General features: G+C 40.7%; 1 protein-coding gene across 1 annotated transcript; it reads right to left on the bottom strand.

Moving 5' to 3' along the window:
• Positions 1-1,044: 1,044 nt before the first annotated feature.
• Positions 1,045-17,286, bottom strand: ZC3HC1 (zinc finger C3HC-type containing 1). Its single transcript, XM_020905611.2, has 10 exons — positions 16,885-17,286; positions 15,101-15,212; positions 11,904-12,054; positions 10,668-10,751; positions 7,762-7,889; positions 6,385-6,539; positions 5,094-5,337; positions 4,544-4,756; positions 3,873-4,079; positions 1,045-1,481 (listed from the first exon to the last, which is right to left on the bottom strand). The coding sequence occupies exons 1-10, from the start codon at positions 17,034-17,036 to the stop codon at positions 1,413-1,415; spliced, it is 1,515 nt and encodes a 504-aa protein (XP_020761270.2). The 5' UTR covers positions 17,037-17,286; the 3' UTR covers positions 1,045-1,412.
• Positions 17,287-19,300: the final 2,014 nt, after the last annotated feature.

The following is a 19,300-nucleotide window of genomic DNA, read 5'->3' as shown; positions in this document are numbered from 1 at the left end:
CAGACTGGAGAATGAACAGTCAAGCCATTCATCAATGCCAAAGGCAAAGGAGTGCCCCTAGAAAAATAATTTGGAAGCAGCCTCTACCAGTCTTACCCACTGATGGAGGCTTGATTTAAGAGCAAAATCAACACTATGTACCCTCTTTAAAAAGTCAGGATTGAAAAAAATAACAAATTTAAAATCTGACATACATGAAAAAAAAAGGAGCTGTCCTTTACACTAAAGAGATTTATGCAACCCATTACTTCTTGAATTGGATACTGCTGTGGACAAATCAAATGTAAACGACATTTTGGGAACAACTGGGAATTTTGTATATGGACTGAGTATTAGATGATATTAAGGGTTTATTTTGTTGGGTGCAATACATAGAAAAAAAATTTTTTTTTAGAGATATAAAGTTTAGCATGGGTAGAGTATTATATTACATACTATGTTCCTAGAATACTTCAGTATAAAAGTGAGTTATAAAACCAACCTACCGCAGCTACTGAAAGAAAATATGACATTTGGCAGAATACCTAGTTTCCTTCATGGTTGCTCTCTTGGTGGGTAGTCTATTTAGTTGGGGCAGGTCAGGGTCAACTTCTCCACCTTGGAGACAACTCCCCATGGGCAGTGAAAGAGCCCTGGGGAGCCCCACTCAGGGGAGCCTTGCACTGGAAGGCACACGGAGGGGGTCTCTTCTGAAGAGCCTTCCTCCCTTTGGCTTCTCTCATTCTTGTTATTATCAAGTGAAGGAGAAAACCATCAGCTTACCACTCACTATAGCACATCAGGAGATCTGGTGATGCAGGGAACAAGTGAAGGGAGAAAACCATGAGCTTACCATTCACTATAACGCATCAGGAGGTCTGGTGATGCAGGGAACAATGTCTTGTCTCTGTTCAGGAATACCTCTTTGACTAGAATCACAGATAAATCCAGGCTTTGCAGCCAATCTGAAAACTAAAATTCTGTATTTATTGCTCCACTGTAGTAGTTTTCTCAGTCTCAGCTTCCTTTATATCAGCCCAGGAAGGAGGAAAATAGTTCTCCAACTGTAAGAACCTTAACAGATGTTTTATTAACACACACTGACATATTCCTGGGACATAAGAGTCTTCAAACACTGCCCCGACCTCAGACAAGAAAACCACTCAAGGCCAGGGTCCTCTGGGGAGTTTTGGAATCACGCACTCCTTTACCAGAGCCAGGTTCGGCCTGCCTCTCCTGCACATCCCTACGCTGCAAACAGGCTTCCTCTTGTCAGATGCAGGCGGTGACACATATGTCTTTGCAAGGGCAGGGGCTCCTTGTGATTAAACCAGAATGGAGAAAAACTTAGCATCAGCTGCTCAAAAAGGAATTTAGGCTTTCTTTTTCAAAGCCACTCATTCCACTTCTCTGCAAGAAGGGCTGGGATATCTTCAGGATGAACACAGAGATTCCCACTGCCGGAATATTCGGAATACCTTCCTTGATTTCTCAGAGAGACTCTGTAGATAGAAAAGTTCATTATTAGAGATTAAATTCCTTTATAGAGACAAAGGGTAATAGCTTTAAGGTGTGGTCTATAAATTTCTCCCACAATGATCTAGATATGTGTAGGAGTGAATAAAACAAGTTAATTGTATACTGTGCTATACATAAAGTGAAAGTGAAAATCGCTCAGTCATGTCTGACTCTTTGCGACCCCATGCACTGTACAGTCCAAGAAAGTCTCTAGGCCAGAATATTGGAGTGGGTAGCCTTTCCCTTCTCCAAGGGATCTTCCCAATCCCGGGGTCAAACCCAGGTCTCCCACATTGAAAGCGGATTCTTTACCAGCTGAGCCACAAGGGAAGCCCAAGAACACTGGAGTGGGTATAGCTAAAAGCCAGACTAAGAATCAAGAAGCTTGAGTCTGCTGTGATACCACTGTTAACACGCTCGGAGCCTCTACAATACGGCTCATGTTCTCCTCCAAGCATTCGTACGTGTCCTCATCTTTGTATGAGAGGATGACACGTGTGACCCGCCATCAGTGTAGCACCACACACTGTGCACTGACTTCTCATCTGTGACTGTTGAACTGGCCCTGTGAACAAGGATTCATATTCATAAGATGCCAAGCTGGTGTTTATGGAATAATCTAAGGTTGAGGAATGAAACAAAGTTAAATGACTCTGAAGAGTTTAAGCTATGACCTTGGCCTTCTCAGCTTCCTGTTTTAGCCAGCAGAGCTAATAATAGGAAGAATCTCACTGCCACTTGATCATGCCTGTGAAGTGATCTGAGATTCTGAGAAATGGTGTTACAGGGAGACAGAACAGTTCACTGAAAGATTAAAGTTCTCAGGGAAGCAGAACACTTGGTTGTCTTTGCCTTGGGGAGTCACAGAAGAGCACAGGATCTTGGTGAGAGCACAAACACATCTAACAAGATAACCCACAAAGTTCCCTCCAATGTCTGACAGAAGATGACATTTTCACTGTTTTCTTACCCTCTTTGTGGCTGAATGTCTTAATAAAATAAAGTTCTAGGAGGGAAAAGTTTGAACTCTTACTCATGACTGAGGGCAATTTAGTTAATACAGTGACAAAATTGAAAGAAATTTAAGTTGGAAAACAGTGTAAACTTTTTTTCTAGCTTCAAGATCCTTTACAAGAGAGCCTCTTAAGTTTTATAATTCCCAGTCACACAACAGCTGTGGGGAATCTTATCAGACAAGTTGCCAAAACAGACCTTCAAAGTTCCGGAACTCAGGGCCAGTTATGAGGCCAAATTTTCCCACTACCAAAAAAGAAAAAAAAAAGCCCTGTGGGGTTCCCAGTTAGCATGACAGTGACAGAGGGGAGTCAATTAGAACTGCCATACATTTTTCATGAGGACCCAGGCAGAGAGAACTCATGTGCAAAGACAGAGCTAATCTCTCCCACTTGAAAGGTGGGCCAAAACATTTGTCTTCAGATAGCTTTATGTATTTTCAAGGTCTTAAACTAGAAAAATGCAGGGTTTTTTGGGGGGCAAAAACTTGGAAAACCATCATCTGCATATTTACTAAGGGTATAAATGTACATTCTTGAGCTTTTAGCATCACAGCAGCTCCCTCTAGTGGAATCCTGTAACCCTACAAAACCATGAATCTGGGAATGCTTCTGATAAACAGCTGCTGGCAAGTATTATTTTACTTTGTCCTTGGAGGCAGCAGAAGTCAGAAATTACTATATTTATACCAAGCAGGTGACATGGCATATTTGGGAATGAGCCAACAAAGGAAACCGAATGCGGTTTTCATGATTCCTTAATGCCCACCGTTCTCTCACTTCCATCCTTGGCATAGAGCAAACGCTTGAGTTGCTTTCTCAGCTTTCGTGATGGGTTTGCTTTTACCCACAAGTGGAACCAGCAACAGTCATTCGTGTGATGGCAGCTGAGGGTCAGTGCAAAAACCTGGGGCCTCAGAACACAGCAAAGTAACATGCCCACCATGAGAAATTAAGTTGTGTTCATGGTAGCAGAGTACAGAGCTCCGTCCAGACAGCTAAGTTAACTGGCCAGGGCTCCAAGTCCAAGAGACAGCAACTAAGATGGAAAAAGTAGCTACTCTGCAACACGAAGCTGGAGCAGCAGCCTGTTACCTCTTGCTGTTTCTCTATCCCTTTTCTACTTCGAGTCATCTAAGTTGAGGAGATAAAGAATTTATCAGAATTTGGTGGAATGCCAAATGCTAAACTGCAGAAAGAGTGAGCCAGTTCCTTGTCTGTTCTCTAGGATGAACCCAGACTGAGTCCATCTTGACTTGTGAAAACTGTGGGCAGGCAGAGTGCTAATTATAGGAACAGCCTATTCTCCTCATCTCATAAACAGCAAGTGCTGCACATGATCAGGGCAACGGCTTATCTCACCATGGAGTCGGTTTCAGCAGGCTGGTTAGACTGTTTGTGGGCCAAAAGGATGTTCAGCACTGCCTTCCAGCCTGGCTCTGCCGGAGTGCTGACGTCCACCTCAGTGCCACCATTCTCCCTGGTTTCTTTACCGAGTGTGATGTTCACCCAAGGGCACCAGTCTCTATGCTGAGACGTGGGATCAAAGAAGCTTCGGGAAGAGGCGTCCTGAGGAAGGAGGCAGAGCAGTCAGTGTTAATGAAGGCAGACACTGTGTAAGTTCAGGGAGGCTCTGCTCTAAGTTGTCAAATTCAGAATCTCACGACATTCACATTTCTAGTTTTATGTTCTCCTTTAAACTCTGCCCATCTACTTCCCCCTCATTTTAAAAATTCCTTAACTCCCTTTGTGTTAAACCACAACTTATCAGGTCTGTTCCCCTTTCTCACTACTGTCCCTTGGGCTAGACAAATTTATCATGTCTCCAGTAGCCATCCCAAAGAAACAAAAGGCAAAACCCTTAATTTCTTCCCCTTCAAGTCACCCAACTGTCCCATCTTTAAACTTATTCCCACAGCCTCCTACAGCTGCAGGACCAGGCTCGGCTCACGCCTGCTTCTCCATGCTGTATATACAGTGAGAGCTCGCATGCTGCCGTGTTCAGGGACCTCCAAGCACACAGGTGGGCTCACCAAGCTGCTGGAAGAGCAGAGGCGAGCCCGTTTGGCTTTTCGAAGAGGACTAGATGGCACTTCCAGGCCGGCGCTTTCTCCCGTTCCCATGCTGCGGGTCACTGGGCGGGTTCTGGTGGCAGGGCTAGCGGCCTCCGGCTCGGGACGGTCCACAGGACTAGATGAGTCCCCACTCCGAGTTCTAGAGATGATGGGACCTGGGCTCTTTTCAGCCTGAAGGAAAAGGGAGATGTTGGACAATGACATTAATGACTATGGTCAGGACAAATATTTCTAGAAGTATGTGAAAGCTAATATTTTATTTATTGCTTTTTAACATTTTAAAAAGTATAAAAATTTAGTTTCTGAACTGTGTAACTGAACTCTTCAAAGAATAACAGATTTCCATACAAAATAATGAATTTAGCATCTCCACTGCAACTAGTGAATAAAACCATTCTATGGTATTCTGATCAATTAACCTAAGCTAATTTCCAATTTTTCACCAACATTTTTGGTAAGAATGATGTTTTTAAAAAGTCTACCCCAAACAAGCCAAAGGAATCTATACCTGCTCTGAGCCTGGGGAAAAGATGGTATCCTGGCTCCGAGTCACCATCCTGCGAGGAGACTCAGGCACCAGAGGGGAGCGCTCTGGCCGGCCCTCAGAGCCTGGGACAGGGGAGCTGGTCAGGCCCAAGGAAGCGTCCAGGTCAGTCATGGACGACTCGATCTGCTGAAAGCCCCAGAGCCCCACCTTCCTCATACACTGTGAACAAGTTATCAGGGAGAGCTGCATGGGTTCCAACAAAGAACTAGGTAAGAAAAGAAAAGAGAGTGGGTTTTCTCAGAAGGTAATACTGCCAAGGGACTAAACATAATGATTTGTGAGTATGCTTCATCTCATCAAACAAATCTCTGGGCAGTCCAATGGCCTGGGGACCACCTCCTCTCAGGGCTCCTGTCCTCCTACTTCATCACCTCTTACAAATTTCCTATAGAAAGATCTAGGGGTCTTAGTGTGCCGTCTATGGCAAGATTATTTCACAAGTGAAAAAGTTAAGTCACTCAGTTGTATCCGACTCTCTGTGATGCCATGGATTGTAACCTGCCAGGCTCCTTTGTCCACAGGATTCTCCAGGCAAGAACACCGGAATGGGTAGGCATTCCCTTCTCCAGGGGATCTTCCCAACCCAGGGATCAAATCCAGATCTCCCATGTTACAGGCAGATTCTTTACTGTCTGAACCACCAGGGAAGCCCCATTTTAAAGGTATGTTTTATAAATTTCTCATGTCCCTTCTAAAAGTTTTTCCCTATAAAAGAAGAATAGTCCTTAATGTATCAAAGAAAGCATATTTAAAGTAAATCAAAATTGGTCTGACAGTCTTCTGTCTCAGAAGGATTCTGTGCCAAACTGAGCAGCTGGAATGGAAACACCAAGCTGGGGCCTAGAGGATTCAGCTGGTGCTTCTTTGGTAGATTTCATCAGTTAAACTGATGAAAAAACTGATTTTTCCTTTCTAAAATTAGAAAGGAGCTTCACTGTTTACAGGAACACACATTTCCAACTGGTAAGTGACAGTAAAAGAAACAAAGTTTAGGTGTGTTCACAAATTCCTGAGTTCTAATTCTGGTTTGGTTGTTAATTCTTACTATCCCTCTTCCACCCACTTAGGTTTTCTCTGTCACTGCCTTTCTCACACAAACACCACGTGATCTACAAATGCTAAGAGTAACTGATATACATGGAGAGGGAGGCCTGGTGTGCTGCTATACATGGGGTCGCAAAGAGTCAGACACAACTGAGCGACTGAACTGATAGTGTCATCACGGTTTATGTCCCCAGGCACATTCGCTAACCTACACGCCCAGCCACACATGGAGAGAATACAGGCAGTGACATGCACTTGGATGTCTGAGCCTAATTTGGTTGCAGTTTTTCTCTCATCAGTCCGGTGATCAAGTTCATCTTCAAGCAGGTGCAGGAGAAGACTGATCTTGTCTTCTGTCAAGCACTACAAAGGAACCAATATGAAAGACATAAATTTCAACCAGCATGAACAGAAGCCATAGATAATGATGCATCTAGATGGTACAAGGCAAAAATCATGGAAAAAATGATAAACACAAAGACAATTCTCTTCACTCAAGTAGACTTATTTCTAGCAGAGGCTAAGGTATCCACAAGCGCTTCCTGACCTGCCCAGGATCTGCTATGAGAAAGGGAACAGTTTTCCTGGAACTACATCATCTTTTCTTAGTACCAACTTGCTTTCAAATCACCAACTCCATATTTTCTCTGAAATCTGTAAACTTCAAAACCAAATGACGACTACCACTTATATCTTATATCTTGCCCTGACACTGAATTTACTTTATTTTTGGATGTGCTGGGTCTTCGTTGCTGCCTGGGCTTCTCTCTAGTTGCAGTGTGCAGGCTGCTCACTGCGGTGGCTTCTCTTGTTGTGGAGCATGGGCTCCATGGTGTGTGGGCTTCAGTCGTTGAGGCACGTGGGCTCACTATAGTTGTGGCTCCTGGGCTCTACAGCACAGGCTCAGTAGTTGTGGCTCATGGGCTTAACTATCGCACGTCATGTGGGATCTTCCTGGACCAGGGATCAAACCTGTGTCCCTTGCATTAGCAGGTGGATTCTTTCTCTCTGAACCACCAAGGAAGCCCTGAATTTACTTTTGACACAACAAAACAGCTAGCCAGAATCTTTACTTTTGCTCTAAGAATAATACAGAACCATGACAGGGTGAAGAAAACTTGCCTTGGCTAGGGACAAGTAGACATTTATAACAGGCATCAGATGTTAATAATCTGATGCTAAAATACGTTAACAGCTTCTCAATTGAAGAAGCAAAACAATAGCTTCTATTTCCTATAGTTTAAGTCTGTCTGAAAAACGGTATGCAATAAGCCATATGAAGCCACATTTCATTATCTTCTGTTAAGTATTTAAGTAACAAATTGAGATAAAATTGAATTTATGCCACTTAGAGCATCATATCTAAAAGTGTAAATAGAACTTATTTATTTAAACCCTCGAGTCACCTTTCCAGTAGAGATTGGAAAAGGTCAGCTGAGAGACAAACAAGTAGTTCTCTTCTTAGCTATCTTCATCCTCTGGTCATTAAAAGAAATGCTTCATGCTGGTGACAACTGAAGGCCACTGTATGCTAGCCAAGAAAAACTCACCATAGTTTTTTTTTGTTCAAATTTTTTTTTCTCACCATAGTTTTTAAGTCCTCTGGCCTCAAGGAAGGAAGCTGGAGGTCCAGGTGACAAAGGCTTTGAAAGCGATCTAGGAATTCACTAACAAGGACAGTGGGCTCCTCCAATGGCAACATCCCAAATCGATCTGTGGAAACAGTAAACTGAAGATGGTATTGGTGCAGATTATTTTAAAAAAGAAAGCATGTACAAAGCAGCAGGGAAAATGTAAAACTGATGATATTTGATAATATTAAGAAATTAACTGGTTTTTTTTGGATAGGGCTGTGATGATACTTTTGTGATTATTTTGTTTTTTGGCTGCACTGTGGGGCATGCAGGACCTTAGTTCCCTGACCAGGGATTGAACCCGTACTCCCTGCATTGGGAGCATGGAGTCTTAACCACTGGACCACCAGGGTAGTCCCTGTGATTATATTTAGAAAGCAGAGTCTCAGGAACGGTTTCTCAGCAGCAGTCAGGTCTAAGCTGAACTGGAAAGACCAACAACAGTGTGTAAAAGTAAAGCCCTAAGGGACAGCATATGTGGGGAATTCTAAATAGTTTCTCAGACTTGGAACACACTATTCCTGTGGGGAGCCAAATCGAAGAGAAGGTTAAAGTATAGACAACAGTCAGGCCATAATTTTATTAATGTATGTTGATGAGAAACTACTGGAAGATTTTTTTAAAGGAAAAATATAGAATATATGCACTAGTTTAGAGAATAAGGGGTCAGCCTGGATGCAAAGAAATAAGCTTAGCAGACAGTGGGGTGATCTGAAGTAGTAATCCCTCTAAGATATCAGTGGCACAAGGATGGTGAGAAGGAGCATCCATGTGGAATGAAGGAAAATGAACAGAGGCCTGTGGGACCCTGTGGGATCAAGCACACCAACAGCTGCATAATGGGAGATTTGGAAGACAGGGAAAGGGGCAGAAACAATATTTGAAGAAATATGATCTGAAAACTTGCATTTGATTAAAAACATTAATCTGTACATCCAAAAGCTCAAAATCTGTGTAAGCAGAGAAAAAGCCACTATGCTAGAGTAAGTAGGAAGTGTACCAAGAATGAAAGCTTGATTAACACCTGTGATGACACGCAATTTGGTGAAAAGGGTGTTCAAATTACAGTCACACACAAGAATGTAGAAAGAGGGTCTGACAGGAGGTTCTAAAATGAATAAGCCAGTGTTCCCAAAGGGAGAACCAACTAGATAAACACTATTCCTCAGCTCTCGGATTAAAATTTTAGATGGCTCTACCAATTATAAAGCTTGAAGCCTGCTACAATGTGACAACATGGACTAATTTCAAAAAAGCTGACTCCCCCTATGAAGGACAGGTTGTAGAATATATACAGAATGATAACATTTATAGAAAATTTAAAACAAATAAATAGTACCAGCTATACTGCCTCTCAGTTCAGTTTAGTCGCTCAGTCGTGTCCGACTCTTTGCGACCCCATGAACCGCAGCATGCCAGGCCTCCCTGTCCATCACCAACTCCTGAAGTCCACCCAAACCCATGTCCATCGAGTCGATGTTGTAGATACAGAAACCATGTAAACAAATCATGGTCACTAAATTCATGATGGTAGTTACCGCAGGACAGGGAAGCAGGGAATGAGACTGGGGAGAACTACACAGCTGTTACCTGTAATTCTTCCCGATTAACAGAAAGAATGCAAGGTGGGTGTTTACAAGGGTAGCAAAATGTTAGTAATTGGTGAGGCTGGGTGGTAGATACAGAGATGCTTCTTGTATTACTAGTTACATTTTTTTTTAATACTTGAAACACTAAAATTTTAGAAATTACTTAAAAAGTTAAAAATAAAACAAAGAGACACGTCCTATGGGTCCAAAGAGTTTTGTCTCTGGTCTTGGTGAGCGCCCCAGAAGGCTCTGCTCTTGAGGCTTTACTCAACAATATGCCTCCGAGACCAGCAAAATATAAACAAGTACCACCTGAGACTACATTTTAGGCTCCCTTGTTCTGAAGAGCTTTGTGCACACATGAGTGGTTTCTGATTTGAGAGAAAGGGCATACTGCCACAGCTCTTCTACAGGAAGTTCAAGAGGAGCCTGCACCTGGCCTCTCCAGACTCCTTACGACAGGGGAGTCCTTGGCTGTGATATCCTTTGTTGTTGTTGTTTGGTCACTAAGTCATGTCCGACTCTTTTGTGAACCATGGACTGTAGCCTGCCAGGTTCCTCTGTTCATGGGATTTTTCCAGGCAAGAGTATGGGAGTGAGTTGCCATTTCCTCCTCCAGGGGATCTTCCCGACCTGGGGCTCATCTCTGGAATCTCCTGTATGCAGGTGGGTTCTTTACCGCTGGACCACCTGGGAAGCCCCTGTGATACCTTCACTTCAGTGCTACTGCTATGTTGTGCTGCTTTACTGTCATAAACTGTAGATTTGTGATCACTCTCATGTGCAGTCCTGTGAGTCTTCCTTAGCAACTGACCCTGTTTAACTGCCACCATTAATGCCATTAGTGTACCAGGAAACCTGGGCAGCACATGGGGCTGGTGAGAAAGGCAGAGAGTTTGAAATCAGATAAAACTAGTGGCTGATAAAACTAGATATATAAAACTAGATAAAACTATGGCTCCTCACTAGTTGGTTTTAAGATATCTGATTCTCAGTTTCCTTATCTAAGAATCAGATTGATAATATTTACTTCCCAGGGCCCCTGCAAGGATTAAACAGGATAATGTATGCATGGTTTAATCTCTGTCATGTCAAATGCATTTAATAAAATAATGACATAAGAATAAATTAATGTCAGTTCTTCTTGTAAAGCACAAATAGAAAGGAGGAGAAAGAAACTTCAAAAACTAGATTTATACAAAGAAATAGACAATACTAAAATGCAGTGACCAAAGAGATGATAATTGGGAAATGTTGGGAATAAGTACCTGGAGAGGGGCTGTCTGGCCAGAAACAGAACTTCTCATGGGCAGTACATAAGGCTTTCTTCAGCTCAGCACATCGTTCCTTATCTGAAACCCACACAGGTAACAATGCCTTAAAAAATACTATCACAATTCTGTTCTGTACATCTGTGTCTCTTTTTCTGTTTTACATATAGGGTTATCGTTACCGTCTTTCTAAATTCCACATATATGCATTAGTATACTGTGTTGGTCTTTATCTTTCTGGCTTACTTCACTTTGTATAATGGGCTCCAGTTTCATCCATCTCATTAGAACTGACTCAAACGAATTCTTTTTAATGGCTGAGTAATATTCCATGGTGTATATGTACTACAGCTTCCTTATCCATTCATCTGCTGATGGGCATCTAGTTTGCTTCCATGTCCTGGCTATTATAAATAGTGCTGCAATTTTGGACTCTGTGGGAGAAGACGAGGGTGGGATGTTTCGAGAGAACAGCATCGAAACATGTATATTATCTAGGGTGAAAACAGATCACCAGCCCAGGCTGGATGCATGACACAAGTGCTCGGGCCTGGTGCCCTGGGAAGACCCAGAGGAATCGCGTGGAGAGGGAGGTGGGAGGGGGGATCGGGATGGGGAATACATGTAAATCCATGGCTGATTCATGTCAATGTATGACAAAAACCACTACAATATTATAAAGTAATTAGCCTCCAACTAATAAAAATAAAAGAAAAAAAAAAACACTATCACAGATTCAAAATCCAATGGCCAAGAGCCTTTAAGAGTATAGATACAACTAAAAATAAAAATAACTAAGGCAATTTTTAAAGATATGAAATATTAGTAACTGCATCATCTTAATATTTGTCACAAGTTTTAAATCAAGATTCTAAGACCAGTTAACAAGGAGCTATTATGTATCTTTATAAGGCAGAGCATTCCAAAATGTGAGCCTTCATTAATGCCCTGTGTTTCTTAGCCTAAAGTATAAATTTCAGAATCCTAATATAAACATATTGCTGTTAGTTTCCCAGAATGCATAAAGACAGGTTCACTCTAAAGTAGCTGAGCTTTAAAAAAAAAAAAGTAATGACTGAAGCTAATAATTAGGGTGAAGAAAATCACAAATTTACCTTGTTATATATAGAAGGACACATTCTTGATCAAACACAAGTTGCTAGTATTTTCCGAAAAGCTAGCATAGATATCTTTTGAACTTGGAGAAAAATGTAATTTGTACTTTATACTTACATCTGTCAAAATCAAAAGCTGGTTGTAAAGTGGCACAGAGGAAAGCCTGACAGCTGGAGCACTTCAACATATCACACTCAACTGTGACCCATCCGTATTTTGCACAGACCAATGGAGACAGTTCAGAGGGCTTGCCTGCCCATTTCAGAGAGTATTCATGTTAAGAAAAACATGAGTACATTAAAATGAACAAGCCAGAAATGAAAACTTTAATTCACTCTTAGTATATTTAGGAATAAACACATTCAGAGGAAAATCTATGGGAAGCCCTATATATTTTATATGCTTAAGATGTTTTTTATTTTCAGTTGTGGGATGGAGTAGAGAAGCCATTCTGTTTTGCTTAATATGAAATACTAGGGACTGCCTTGGTGGTCCAGTGTTTGGGAGTCCACCTGCCAATGATGGGGACACAGGTTCGACCCCTAGTCCAAGAAGATCCCACATGCTACAGAGCAACTAAGCCCGAGGTCCACAACTACTGAAGCCAGAGTACCCTAGAACCCATGCTCTGCAACGGAAGCCACCACAACGACAAGCCCGTGCACTGCAACGAAGAGTAGCACCTGCTTGCTACAACTAGAGAAAGCCTGCATACAGCAATGAAGACCCAGCGCAGCCATAAATAAATACAATAAAATAAAAAAATTCTAAGGATTTGAAAACACTAGTATAATACCAGGATTTGCCTGAGCAACAAGGGATGGTGAAGGTCAAACAACAGAAATATTTATCGCTCATCTGTGCTGCCCTACTTTTACCTTCTGAAGAATAAAGTCAGTAAAATTAAAAATATTCATTATTCATCCCTGCCCTAAATTTGACTGTTATATACTAATGTGTGTAGGTGGTATGTGTGTTTTAAATAGGCTGAGAGCATTAAGAGCATCTACAAGTATAAAATAAAAAACATTTATTGATCTTTAACATTCAACACTCAGTTTTTTCTGTTTACCTATAGAGCTCTTGTTTTACAGAGCACACATACAAAAAAAGAATAAAACATGAAAGTTGCGGGAAAGTTCTGCATTTTTACAAGGGATATTGGAATTTGAAAACATTTCAATAGCAACAAAAGGATTGAAGACTAGAAACAGAATCTAAAAAAAAAAAGAAATAGAATCTAGATATAAATGTTAAAGGAGTTTGGATTCTGTAGAATAAAAGAAGGAGACAACAATATTCTGTAAAGCAATTATCCTTCAATTAAAAACTAAATAAATTTTTTAAAAAGTAAGAGAATCACTTACCTAGCTTAGGTCAAATAAATAATTATCATATCAAAGTGGCAATCAAATTAAATTTCTGAGAACAAAAAATAACAAAATGAAATAATTTTTAAATGCTGTATCAATATTAGGAAATTAATTCAAGGAACAGCAGTACAAGGATGGTTAAAATACTTTCTCCTTCCTGAACAATTTAGTCCTAAAGCCACCAGGTGGTGCAAGGCAGAGGAATAAGCCAGGAGGGTGAGGGAGACAGCTCAGGGCAAGGCATCAAAGCCGAAGTAAAGAGGGAGTCCACATAAAAAGGTGGAGCACCTTGGGGTGCTGTAGCCAAGTGAGGTGTAAAGAGTATCTACACGGGCCTCCCACTCAACAAATCAGGGGCAACTGGAATTTCAAAATATAATACTAATGGATTAAAATCCATTGAATAAAAAAGGAAATCAGGAGACCAAGCTACTACAAATAAGTTACATAAAGTTTGATGAGGAATTATATTTACGTAGTTTCAAAGCACATTCCCACCAAACAGCTTAATTACAAAGGAGAAAAAAGTTATTTTACAACAGTAAACACCGACAGACACCCACTTAATCAACTGATCAAAATGATCATCCGGGTAAAGGGGCATATCAAAAGCATGTGCCACCTGACAGGATGTAATGAGAACAAAGCATCACAACTTGCATCTCATCATAACCAAACATCAGACAAATGCAAACTGAGATATGTTCTATAAAATAACTGGCCTATCATTTTCAAAAGTATCAAGGTCATGAAATTCAAAGAAAAAGTGAAGATTTTAACTAGATCCTCTTAAGAAGGTTATGATGACAACTGATGGAATTATGATGTAAGGGTTAGACTGTAGTAATTTAGTATGTGAATTTCCCAATTTTGATGATTTCATTGTGGTTATGTAAAAGAAAGTCATTGTTTGTGGGGAATATTTGTGGGTCATGAGGTGTCACTTTGGCAACTTACTTTCAAGTACTCAAAAGAAGGTTCTATGTAACCTGTACAACTTTTCTATTAAGTCTGTAATTGCTTTTAAATTAAAAACACTCTAGCAAATAGAAAACGGCAAAAGTGATGCAATGTTGCTTGAGACTAGGTTATAAAAATAATCTAGCTTCTATCTTGCTCTCTCTTGCTCGCTCACTCTGACTGAAGTCTGCTGCCATGTTGTGAACTATCCCTGTAAGAGGCCCATGTAGCTCCAGTCAAAAGCCAGTAAAGAACTGAAACCCTCACTCCAGTAGCCATGAGGAAATTAATCTTGCCCACAACCACGTGAGTGAGCTTAGAAGTAGATCCTTTACTAGTCTAGCCCTGGCCAACACTTTGACGACAGTCTGAGAGAGGCCTTGAACCATACGACTCAGCTAAGCTGTGCCTAGATTGCTGATCCACAGAAAACGTGAGATAATAAGTGTTTGTAGTTTTAAGCTACTAAGTCTGAGGATAATTTGTTGTGCAACCATGGATAACTTACAGAGGAAAATCTTGAAAGAGACAGGAAATGTACTATAGTCTAAAATAACATTAGGTTTGAGCACTAAGAGCCTTACACCATAATTCCGGTTCTACCAGTTACTAACAAGTTGACCCTGGGTAAATCAAATAATCTACCTGAACTGTTTTCTCTTTGCAAAATGAGATTAAGAATACTTATTTTCATATGTTTAAGATGAAGCTCAAATGTGATAATAAACATGAAAACACTGTAAACAATGTCAGTTATTATTCCTTTTTCTCACAGGCTCTTAGTTTTCTCTTCTGTGGGAAAAAAAAAAGATTAGAAGTCAAATGTCCCTTAATATTTTATGATGTTAATTTTCCTTAAAAAAATTCTTAGCAAGTTTAATTCTAAAAATTAAAACATCAGAGTGTGGTGTTATTCCTGGGGAAAAAAAAAACAATTCAGCAGCAGGAGAACATGCAACTCACATGAACCTAGAAGGATATAGAATATGTTTCCACTCTGCTAAAGAAGGCTTCTTTGCTTGTAGATTCCAACGGAGGTTCTTCTGCTTGGGGTGATCCATTAACTGACTGGAATGTGGCAGATGTGTCCTTCCTAAAATAAAGCGGCAGAACTACTGGTAATCCTTTCAGGGCATCACTTTGCCTAAACATTTTGTATCTGGCATCTCTGTACATCATAATATCAATCACACCACTCTAGATTTTAAACTTTCTAAATTTCACTTCTCAACATTTTCAGCAGTTTCACAGAATCCAAATTCTTCAGTCTGGCATTCAAATCTCTTTACAGTTTGGCCACAACTAAGTTTCAAGCAATTTCTACTTCCACCATGCTCTGCTAATCCTGCACTAGTAAACTGTTTTACCTCACTCTCTGGTCTCTGACAGCACTTTGCATAACTTTTGTAAATACAAAACAAGACTCAAGGCTTCTATCCATATACAAATTGAACCACCTTATAAATTCAACTTTTTTAACAGCAGAAAATAAGTTTTTATATTTCTACCTAGATTGATACGTGATACCCACTTTTCCCCCAAAGGAACTAATTTGAAAATTTAAATCTAGGTAAAGATTTTTAGGCTATTTCATTTAAAAATTCAAGGGAAAAAAACACAGCAAAACAATTATTTTATATTCAATGAAAGGCACTTAAACAGAGCCTGCATAGGGTAAAGGGAGGAACTGTGTTAGACAAAAGTAATTTTAATAAAAGTAAAATTACATCGGGGCTTCCCTGGTGGCTCAGCTGGTAAAGAATCCGCCTGCAATGTGGGAGACCTGGGTTTGACCCCTGGGTTGGGAAGATACCCTGGAGAAGGGAACTGCTACCCACTCCAATATTCTGGACTGGAGAATTCTATGGACTGTATAGTTCATGGGGTCGCAAAGAGTAGGGCACTGCTGAGCGACTTTCACTTTCAAGATTACATCAATTATTATAAGTCAAAGTAATTTATTCTAAGAATCCTTCTGAGGATCACAGAGAGCCTCAGGGAGGTTGGATCTTGGAAAAAATTCAGAGGATTCAAAAATTTGGATAGAAAAAAGTGACATTTCTTTTAGTAATTTCTAACTGAAATGCAGCACTTCTTTCCATTATGAATGAAGATAATTTAAAAAACCACAGTAGCATCAGCACTACCTGTAAACTTGTCACCATGGAACTCACAGATATTTTGTCACATTATGGTTACTGCGTATGTACCGTTTATGCTTAGCACTACTTCAAAATTACAGTAGACAACATATCTACTACTAAATAATTAAGCGTTTTACTAATGAGTTTTACTGCATCACTTTTTTAATCTTTTACTTTCTGATAACTAACTGCATTCCAACGTAAGTGGTATCCTTTATAATCCTATGCATTTTACTTCATGCATTTAAAAATATAACTTTCTGAGGTGTTCATAAACTTTACAAGGCCGCCAAAAGTGTCTAGGACTTTAAAAAAGGTTAAGAAGTCCAACCAAGAGAAATCGGGTGCGCATTTCCAGTTAGCAGTCCTCTTTTTTTCCTCCCGCCCCGGTTATTAAAAAAAAAAAAAATTCTTCCTTAACACAAAATTGCGCCCCCACTGTGGGATCCAGTATCTCCTGAGGAGAAGATTAAAGGCGACAAGGCGAAGTAATCCCAGTCTCTTCAAGATCCCGGGTCGAAGCCACCCCCACCGCCTGAGTTACAGACCCAGGTATCCCCTCTGGTCCGAGTCCCCTAAACCCTCTTCAATTTGCCGTCGCCAGACACAGCCTGCACTCACGCTTCGGCGCCGGCGCCTCCCTCTTCCGGGGCAATTCCCTCATCTATCAGCTGCCGGACTTTTTGGGGAGTCCCTTCTGGAGAGCGAACAACCGCACTCCAATTCTTTTCGACCCCCGAGGCAAAGGCTGTCCCCTCACTGGGCGCCGCCATCTTGGTCCGTGTCCGAGTTACTTCCCCGCGGGTGTGAAGGCTCAGGAACTTCCGTTCTGGGCGATTAAGATCTTTCTTTGGCTTCCCGCTTGTTAGCCCGAGAGACCTGTGGGGTCTCGCCGCGGGGCCCAGCGCTTCTTGGCTTCGTTAGAAGGAAGCAAATTCTCGTTTTAGAGCGAGGTAGGGACTTCTCAGGAGGTAGGATTCCGAGTTTCCACCGAAGTGGGCGGGTTCAGATCCCGTGGTCGCGGGAACTAAGATCCCGCGTGATGTGCAGCGTGGCCCAAACAAAAAACAAACGACGTAGAAACTCGCGGGAGGGCTCTGGTTAAACACGAATTTTAGTCGTTTCTTTTATGTTCGAGTATACCTGGGTTGATAGGCTTTTAGAGCGCTACCTCCAAGTTCAGCAGGGGTGAGGTGCTCAATTTAGTCTTAAGGTAATTAACTGATAAGGTTTAAAAGTTTTAACTCATAGGTTTAAAAAGGTTTAACCGAAGGTTTAAAAGATTTAACTCAAAAGGTTTAAAGTTGTATCTTTTTACATGTGACAGGATGGCGACTTGAGAGTAAATAATTTCGAATCCTTCTTAGAAACAGTGTTATGGGTGGATTTAGAATTTCTAGCGTTTGCCATCATTGAACACATTCTTCTCTGCTTTGTCCAAAAATTATTTAATGAGGGTGTTCTACTGACGGTGTCCTCAGCGCTGGCAATGACAGCAGTGAATAAAGGAGACATAGTTCAAAATTAGTGAAGTTAAGACATTAAAAAAAATAAAAAGTTTTCATGAACTTTTGAAATTAAAAGTGCTTCAAAGAAATACCGAGGGTATAAAGGACCTAATTCAGTCTGCAGATTCTCCTGAGAGCATCAGTGCCGGAATTAAAATAGATGAGATGGTGGGAAGGAGACTCTTAAGAGGGAAAAAAAAAAGACTGATATGACTGAGCAATTGGCAAAGTTTAAAGTGGAACCGCTCCAACCCTTCTAGCTCACTTTCTGTGGGCTCCTAACTCCAATAATGTTTCCACCCACCAGGCCTTTCACCTATGGTTCTAAGTCTTTCCACTGATCCTAACTCCTCCACCTGTCCTATTTCTTCTTTCCTTAGCCAACTTCAGTTCATTTCCAATCATTATTATCATTCCTTTGCAAAATTTGAATGTGGACTGATAATTAATATTAAAAACTTATTGTTCCTTTTGTTATATGTGATAGTGGCATTGTGATTTAAGGTTTTCAAAAGTCCTTAGGTACATTTTGAGGTATTTAGGGGTGAACTAGAATGATGTCTGGAATTTACCTTAAAATTCTGAATGAAAAGAAGATGTAAGAATAGATGAAAAAAGATGGCAAAATGTTTTGCTTTGTTTTTTCCAAAATGCTTTGAATTTTGGTTTGGGGTAATAGATGAGGGTTTATTTTTCTATTATTGGCTACTTTTGACAATGTCATAATAAAAAGCAAAATATATAAGCTAAAAAGAATACATTCTCTTGAATGTACTCTCAATTTCTTTGAACCTTTCTTGATTTGTAGTTCTCATTTGGCAAAACCTCAATCACAATAGAATTCAGTGTTCCACCACTCTGCTCTTGAACCCTGTTAGCTGAATATGGTTAAAGAAAAATGAATGACATGCTGATTTGTCTCTCCTTATTTTTAACCTCAAGTGGGCCCTTAATTTTGCCCAGTAATCATACTCCATTTCCCTAGTGTACCTCCTCTCCTGCCTTCATAGGTGACTTTCACATCTCTTTGAATCCATCCTCCCTATCTGCTAATGTCCTTGTTTCCTATTTCACTTAAAAACCTTAAGCAATCAGAAGAGAACTTTCACAAATTTCCACTCCACATCTACCCACTAGCATATAGAGTACTAAGAATTTTTTTTAAGTTCACATATTCTCATGATAGTAGGCTTCCCTGGTGGCTCAGATGGTAAAGAATCTGCCTGCAATGCAGGAGACCTGGTCAGGGAAGAGCCCCTGGAGAAGGGAATGGCTACCCACTCCCTTCTGGGAGTGGGTAAGAATACTCCAGTATTCTTACCTGGAGAATTCCAAAGACGGAGGAGCCTGGTGGACTACAGTGCATGGGGTTGCAAAAAGTCAGATAAGACTGAGGGATTAACACTTTCACTTTTTTTTTTCTTTTTTCATTCTCATGGTAGTAGCTAGAATTCAGAACCAGTTTTTAGTTCAATTGATAACTCATCCCAGTGAGTGGGTTTTACAAACCCAAAGACAACCCATTGATT

The sequence above is a fragment of the Odocoileus virginianus genome, chromosome 1 (assembly GCF_023699985.2).
Source record: "Odocoileus virginianus isolate 20LAN1187 ecotype Illinois chromosome 1, Ovbor_1.2, whole genome shotgun sequence".
Taxonomy (NCBI): domain Eukaryota; kingdom Metazoa; phylum Chordata; class Mammalia; order Artiodactyla; family Cervidae; genus Odocoileus; species Odocoileus virginianus.
Note: the sequence above shows the minus strand (reverse complement) of the source record. Positions and strands in the feature narration are given on the sequence as shown.